Below are 7,869 nucleotides of genomic sequence, written 5' to 3'. Positions count from 1 at the left end.
TTGCACAACACTGTGCACTGCGTGAGAACTTCATTGCAAAAGTCGGCGCATTGCACAACACTGTGCACTGCGTGAGAACTTCATTTCAAAAGTCAGTGCATTGCACAGTGCCATGCACTGCACAGGTCCTTCACTGCAAAAGCTGGTGCATTGCACAACGCTGTGCATCACACAAGTTTTTCGCTGCAGAAAGCCTGTGCGTCGCACACCACCGTGCACTGCATGAGAACTTCATTGCAAAAGTCAGTGCATCGCACAACCCCCTGCACCGCACAAGTGCTTCGCTACGACCCCCGGTGCATCGCCCACCCCCGTGCACCGCACAAGCGCTTTGCTGCAAAAAAGCTGCGCGTCGCCCACCCCCGCCGCAGCCCTTGGCCCCGACCCCATGCACCGCCCGCCCCCGTGCACCCCCCGCTCCCTCCATCGCCCCCCTCTCCGCCCATCGCGCCCCCCCACCCCAGTCCTGGGGGGAGAGAGGGGGGGGCAGCATCGGGGCGGGGGCACGGGGCGGGAGGGGGAGTTTTGGGGTGCGTACGGGGGGGGAAGGGGGGGGTCAGATCTGCGTCTCCTGCACGTTCTCCTTGGAGGGGCTCTTGAAGAGCAGCGGTTCGTGCACGGAGTTGAGCAGCGGGTTCTTGCCGCAGCCCAGCGCCGCCCCGCTGTTGCCATAGTGGGCGGCGAAGGCGGCGTAGCGGTCGAGGTGGTCGCGCTCCAAGGCCGGCAGCGCCAGCCGGCTGTCCCCGGCCGGCCCCCCCCCGGCGCCCCCCGCCGCCCCCGCCAGCTCGTCCTCCACGTTGACGATCTCCACGGCGCGCGCGGGGCCGCCCCGGTGCTTGTGGCGCTGGTGCTGCTTGCGGAGCTTGTAGAAGGCCACCAGCATGACGGCCGCCATGAAGGTGATGGCCACGAAGCAGCCGATGATGATCTTGGTGGTCTTCAGCACGTCGTCCAGGTCCTGCAAGCCGCCGCCCGCCCCCGCCGCCGCCGCCGTGATGGGGACGGTGAAGGGCTTGCCGGTGGCGCGGGTGGCCGGCGCCGCCGTGGAGCCGCCCGCCGCCTCCCAGCCGGCCGTGGGCGCCGGGGCCGTCTGCGGGGCCGGCTCTTCGCCGCCGGCGTCGGTGGTCTCCACCGTGACGGTGGTGAAGTAGGTGTAGCCGGTGGCGGCGGCGGCGGCGGCGGCGGCGGCGGCGGCATCGGCGGCCGAGACGTTGAGCGTGGCCGAGGCGGTGGTGTTGCCGGCGGCGTTGGTGACCATGCAGGTGTACTGCCCCGTGTCCTGCACGGTGACGTTGGTGAAGTTGAGCGTGCCGTCGTGCAGGACCGAGATGCGCACCCGGTAGGAGCCGTGCGTCATCAGCGTCCCGTTGGGCGTCAGCCAGTTGACCGAGGTCATGGCGGTGCCGGTGCGGCACTTGAGCTCGGCCGCCATCCCCTCGGTGACGTTGAGGTCGGCGGGCGGCTCCACGATGACGGGCGCGTAGCAGGTGAAGTGGCCGGGCTCCAGCTCGCCCAGGTAGCGTCCCCGCAGGGGCGGCGGGGCGTGACAGCGGGCGCAGCAGCTGGTGTTGCTGGGGACGGTCTCGCGGAGCCACCAGGACAGCCAGAGGACGTCGCAGTCGCAGCGCCAGGGGTTGTGGTGCAGGTGGACCCGCTCCAGGCGGTGCAAGGGGGCGAAGAGGTCGTGGGGCAGCGAGGCCAGCTCGTTGTGCGCCAGGTTGAGCTCCTCCAACGCCTTGAGGTCGTCGAAGGCGTTGCGCTCCACCGCCGCCACCCTGGCGTGCATCAACCACAGCTTCCTCAAGCTGCTCAGCCCCTGGAAGGAGCCCGGCCGGACGCGGCCCAGGCGGTTCCCCGAGAGCTCCAGCTCCTCCAGGCGCACCAGGGCCGTCAGGTTGGGGATCTCCTTCAGGTTGCACATGCCCAGGTTCAGGTAGCGCAGGTTGACCAAGCCCTCGAACGCCGCCTCCGAGATGTACTCCAAGCGCTTCAGCTCGCCCAGGTCCAAGCGGCGCAAGGAGGGGACGCGGTTGAAGGCGTACGAGGGGATGCTCTCGATGGGGTTGTTGCGCAGCCACAGCTCCCGCAGCTTGGAGAGGTACTCGAAGGCCTGGGTGGGCACGGTGGTGAGGCGGTTGTCGAAGAGCTCCAGCGTGTTGAGGTTGGGCAGGCCGTTGAAGGCGCCCACCTCCACCTTGCGCACCAGGTTGCGGCTCAGCTGCAGGATCTCCAGGTGCCGCAGGTGCTTGAAGGTGTCGGTGCGGATCACCTGGATGTGGTTCTCCTGCAGGTTCAGGTAGCGGGTGTTGACCGAGATGCTGGCCGGCACCTCCAGCAGCTCCCGGCGGGTGCAGATCACCCGGCTGGCCTGGTTGCTGCACGAGCAGGCGGCGGGGCAGGAGGTGGGGGCGGCCGCCGGCGCCGCCGGGGCCAGCAGCAGCAGCAGCAGCAGCAGCAGCGCCGGCGCCGGCGGCAGCGGCATCCTAAGGGGCGCCGGCATGGCCAAGGGGCATCCTCCGGCTTCAGGGGCCCGGGTGGTGCTGCAAGGCGAGGGGAGAAGGGTTAGCGGGGGGGGGCAGCAAGAGGGGGAGCCAAGGGGGAGGCGTGGGGCTGATTGGGAGTGCTCCAGCGGTGCAACGAGCCATGCATGGGCAGCTCGGTGCAATATGCACCATGCACGGGTGACGCAACGTGTCGTGCATGGGCATGGCTGATGCAATGCATCATGTATGAGCAGCTCCGTGCAATACGCACCATGCATGGGTGATGCAACGCGTCGTGCATGGGCATGGTTGGTGCAGTGCATCACGTACAGGCAGCTCCATGCAATACGCTCCATGCGCGTGCAATGCAACATGTCGTGCATGGGCATGGTTGATGCAGTGCACTGTGCATGGGCAGCTCAGTGCAATATACACCTTGCACAGGCAATGCAACACGTCGTGCATGGGCATAGTTGATGCGATGCATCGTGTATAAGCAGTTCCATGCAAGATGCACCATGCAAGAGCAATGCAATGTCTTGTGCATGGACACGCTTGATGCAGCGCACCATACATGGGCAGCTCGGTGCAATATGCACTGCACACAGGCAATGCAACATGTCGTGCATGGGCATGGTTGATGCCATGCACCATGCACGGGCAGCTTGGTGCAATATGCACCATGTATGGGTGGTGCAACATGTCGTGCATGGGCATGGTTGATGCAATGCATGGGCAACGCAATGCATTGTGCATAGGCACGATTGACGCAGTGCACCGTGCATGGGCAGCTCAGTGCAATATGCATTGTGCATGGTCAATGCAATGTATTGTGCATGGGCATGGTCAATGCAGTGCACCACACACAGGCAGCTCGGTGCAATTTGCACCATGCACAGGCAATGCAACGTCATGCATGGGTATGGTCGATGCAATGCATCATGCATGCATAGCCCCGTGCATTATGCAAGGGCAATGCAACGTGTTGTGCATGGGCACGATTGATGCGATGCACTGTGCACAGGCCATTCAATGCATCTTGTACATGCATGGGCGGTGCGATGCATCATGCACGGTCACCTTGCTGCAATATCCACCATAAAGAAGCAACGAAATGCATCATGCATGTGCATGAGCAGCGCAATGCATCATGCACAGGTAGCTCAGTGCAAATCTGCACCATGTGCAGGCCATGCAACGCACAGCACGTGTGCACCAAAAAAGCAGTGCGCCAGACACAGGCAATGCAACACATTGTGCACATACACACGTAATGCAATGTGCCATGCATGGGAACCTTGGTGCAAAGTACACCCCAAAAAAAGCACATTTGCTTGGTGCAAAATGCACGATGCACGGGCGATGCAATGCATCGTGCACAGGCATGGCCGATCCAAAGCGATGTTCACGGGCACCTTGATGCAATATGCGCTGTGCAAGGGCCATGCACTGCATTGTGCTTGTGCAAAGGCGATGAAATGCACCATGCACGAGCAGCTTGGTGCAAAATGCACCGTGCAAGGGCCATGCAATGCATCGCACACACGTGCAAGCAATGCGACTGCACTTTGCACAGCCACGTCAGTGCAATGTGGACCACGCAGCGGCCGTGCAATGCACCCTGCATGCATGGCTGGTGCAAGCCCCGTGCCCCCCAGCAGCACCCAGCACCACGGAACACCCATGGGTGGCTCCCGGCACTGCACATGTGTGTGCATGCACATCCCTGCACAGACCCAAGTGCCTGCAGTTGCACACACACACGTGTGCAGCCTGTCATGACACAAGCACATGTGCATGTGCCTCCATGTGCAAGTGCACACACGTGGGCAACCGTACTCGTTGCACAAGCGTGCACACACGTGCACACGCATCCAGGTGTATACCCGTGGGTGTGCAAGCAGATGTGCAGGCACACACATGTGCAACCCCCTCCCTGTACACTTCCTCCTCATCCTTGCACATATCTGTGCATGTGCACAGGCATGTGCAACGCCACACCAGCCCCAAACACTCTCACATCCTGGAACACATCCGTGTGCACATAGCCACACACAAACCTTGCACGCATCCAGGTGCACACGCACGTGCAACCCCATTGCTACATATATCCACGTGCACATGCATCTACATGCATGTACACACTTGTGCAGCCCCTGAACAAATGCACACACACCTCCCTGCACGCTCACGCTTGTGTTTGCACACTTATGCCCACACAAATCCCTGTGCACAAACGTGTGCAACTCCATCCTTGCACAAATGAACATGCACGCCTCTGTGCATGCAAACACACGTGTGCAACCATATCCACACACATCCATGCGCAAACACGTGCACCTCATCCATGCACACACACCTCCACGCACAGATCCACGTGCATGCCCACACACGTGTGCAAACCCATCCTTGCACACTCCTGTGCTCATGTGCATGCACGAGTGTGCAACCTCACTGCGGCCCAAATGCATGCATGCACCCCTGTGCAAGCACACACATGTGCAACCCCGTCCCTTCACACATCGACGTGCAAACCCACCCCTGCACACATCCACACCGTGCACACGCGTGTGCAGCCGCATCCTTGCACCCATCCATGCGCGTGCACGCATCCACAGGCACGCACACGCGCGTGCAACCCCATCTCCTCACACCCTAGCCACGTGCACACACCTCCCTGCACACACCCACGTGGGTGCACACACACGAGCCCCTCCAAACCCAGATTTCCACGCTCACATCCACCTGCGTGCACGCGCGTGTGCAAACCCCGCCCATGTGCACGCCCACGCTCGCGCCCCCCCCCCCCAATCCCTGCACCCTGCGCGCGCCCGGCCCCCTTCCCCCTCCCCATGCACGCGTGCTTGTGCATCCCCCCCCTCCCCGTGCATGCACACGCGTGTGCAACGCCCCCCCCCCCCCCCCGCACCCATGGGTGCCCACGCACGCACCGTCCCCGCCAGGGGGGCCCCGCCTGCACCCAGCACCCTCGGCCGCGCCGCCTTCGTCCTCCTCCTCCTCCTCCTCCTCCTCTTCCTCCCCCCTTCCCCTTCCTGCCCCCCCCCTTCCTGCTCCCACCCCCCCCCGCGCCCCCTTCCCCTTCCTGCCCCCCCCCCCCTTTCGCGCCCCCCCCTCCCCGGCTTCGCCGCTGCGGCCCCGGCCTGCACCGGGGGCTGCGCCCAGCGCTGCGGCCCTGCTCCCTGCACCCCCCCCGTCCTGCACCCCCCTCTTGCCCCCCCCCACCCTTCCTGCACCCCTTTTTGCACCCCCCCCTTGCACCCCTCCTCCTCGCCCCCCCAGCTCGCATCGCGTTCTTGCACCGCTCCTTCTTGCACCTGCAGCTTGCATCATTTTCTCGCATCCCTCCTCCTTGCACCCCTCTTTCTTGCACCCCTCCTTCTTGCACCCCTCCTTGCACCCCTCCTCCTTGCACCCCTTTTTATTGAACCCCTTTTTATTGAACCCTTTTATTGCACCCCTCCTTGCACCCCTTCTTGTACCCCTCTTTCTTGCACTCCTCCTTCTTGCACCCCTCCTCCTTGCACCCCTTCTTGCACCCCTTCTCCTTTCACCCCTCCTTTTTGCACCCCTTCTTGCACCCCTCCTCCTTGCACCCCTTCTCCTTTCACCCCTCCTTGCACCCCTCCTTCTTGCAGCCCTCCTTCTCGCACCCCTTCCCGCATCACTTTCCCTTGCACCCCATCTCGCACCCCTTTCGTGCCCCCCCTTTTTTGCTGCACCCCGGCTGTGCATCCCCTTCTTGCCCCCCTCTTCCTCGCACCCCCTCTTTGCGTCGCTCTTCCTTGCACCCCTCCTTCTTGCACCCCTCTTTCTTGCACCCCCCCTTCTTGCACCCCTCTTCTTCGCACCCCTTCTTGCAATCGCTTTTTCTTGCACCCCGTCTCGCATCGCTTCCGTGGAGCCCCTCTTGCACCCCCCCTCCGTGCACCCCATCTTGCGGCCATCCCCCTTGCACCGCTCCTTCTTGCACCCCCTTTTTGCATCCCCCTCCTTCTTGCACCCCTTTTTGCATCCCCTCTCCTTGCATTGCACTTCCTTGCACCCCATCCTGCACTCGTCCTCCCTGCACCCGTTTCTCTTGCACCCCTTCTTCTTGCACCCCTCCTCGCGTTGCTTTGCCTCGCACCCCGACTTGCATCGCTTTTAAGCTCTCTCCTTGCACCCCACCTCCTTGCAACCGCTGCGCACCCCTTTTTTTGCACCCCGTCTTCCTGCACCCTCTCCTCCTCCTTTGCTCCTTCTTGCACCGCTTTTTGCACCCCTCCTGCTTGCACCCCAACTTGCACCCCCTCTCTGTTGCATCCCTTCTCTCTGCACCCTCCTTTCTTGCACCCCTTTTTGCCCCCCCTTTCTCGCATCCCCCCCCTTGCACCCCCCTTTGCACTTCCTTGCACCCCATTTCCCGCCCCCCCCTCCCTCCCCCCCCCTTGCCCCCATCTTCTGCCTCTTCCTCGCCCCCCCTTCTTGCACCCCTCCTTTTCTGCACCCCCCCCCCTTTTTGCATCACTTCCCCCCTTACCCCCCCCCAGCCCCCCCCCTCATTAGTCTTTCCAAGCACACGGCGGTGCAGCCCCCGCCGCCCCCCCGGCCCAGCGGCCCCCGCGGCTGTCGCGGCCCCGAGCAGCAGCACCCGCGGCCCCCGGCGCTGCATGGACCCCCCCCGACATTGCACGGACCCCCCCGGCATTGCACGGACCCCCCCCGGCATTGCACGGACCCCCCCGGCATTGCACGCCCCCCCCCCGGCATTGCACAAGGCCCCTGGCTGTTGCACGGAGCCCCCAGCACTGCAAGCAGCGCCGCCTGGCATTGCATGCCCCCCCCACCAGCACTGCACAGCCCCCCCCCAGCACTGCACAGCCCCCCCCCAGCACTGCACACCCCCCCCAGCACTGCACAGCCCCCCCCACACTGCACAGCCCCCCCCCACACTGCACAGACCCCCCCCCACTGCACAGACCCCCCCACACACACTGCACAACCCCCCCAGCACTGCACAGAGCCCCCCCCCCCGAATTGCACGGGGCCCCCCCCAGCGCTGCACAGGCCCCCGGCACTGCACGGCACTGCACACGCCCCCTGGCATTGCACGTGTCCCCCCCCCAACCCCCCCCCCCCAACACACGCACTGCACAGCACTGCACCCCAAAGTGCACTGCACCCCCAACTGCACTGCACCCCCAAATTGCAGTGCACGCTGCGCTGCACCCCAAAATCGCACTGCACACTGCACGGCACCCCCCCGAAGTTCGCTGCATGTTGCACTGCACCCCAAAATGGCATTGCACGCTGCACTGCACCCCCCAAAGTTCACTGCATGTTGCACTGCACCCCCAAATTGCAGTGCACGCTGCACTGGGCCCCA

At 63.9% G+C, this 7,869-nt stretch overlaps 1 protein-coding gene across 1 annotated transcript; it reads right to left on the bottom strand.

Moving 5' to 3' along the window:
• Positions 1-423: 423 nt before the first annotated feature.
• On the bottom strand, positions 424-5,531 carry LRRC4B (leucine rich repeat containing 4B). The gene is made up of 2 exons (XM_083853560.1): positions 5,435-5,531; positions 424-2,540 (listed from the first exon to the last, which is right to left on the bottom strand). The coding sequence occupies exon 2, from the start codon at positions 2,498-2,500 to the stop codon at positions 557-559; it is 1,944 nt and encodes a 647-aa protein (XP_083709686.1). The 5' UTR covers positions 2,501-2,540; positions 5,435-5,531; the 3' UTR covers positions 424-556.
• Between the last annotated feature and the right edge of the window lie 2,338 nt (positions 5,532-7,869).

Source organism: Anser anser (assembly GCF_964211835.1).
Source record: "Anser anser genome assembly, contig: HAP1_SCAFFOLD_259, whole genome shotgun sequence".
Taxonomy (NCBI): Eukaryota; Metazoa; Chordata; class Aves; order Anseriformes; family Anatidae; genus Anser; species Anser anser.
The sequence above is the reverse complement of the archived record's forward strand: the minus strand, read 5'-3'. Positions and strand labels throughout refer to the sequence as shown.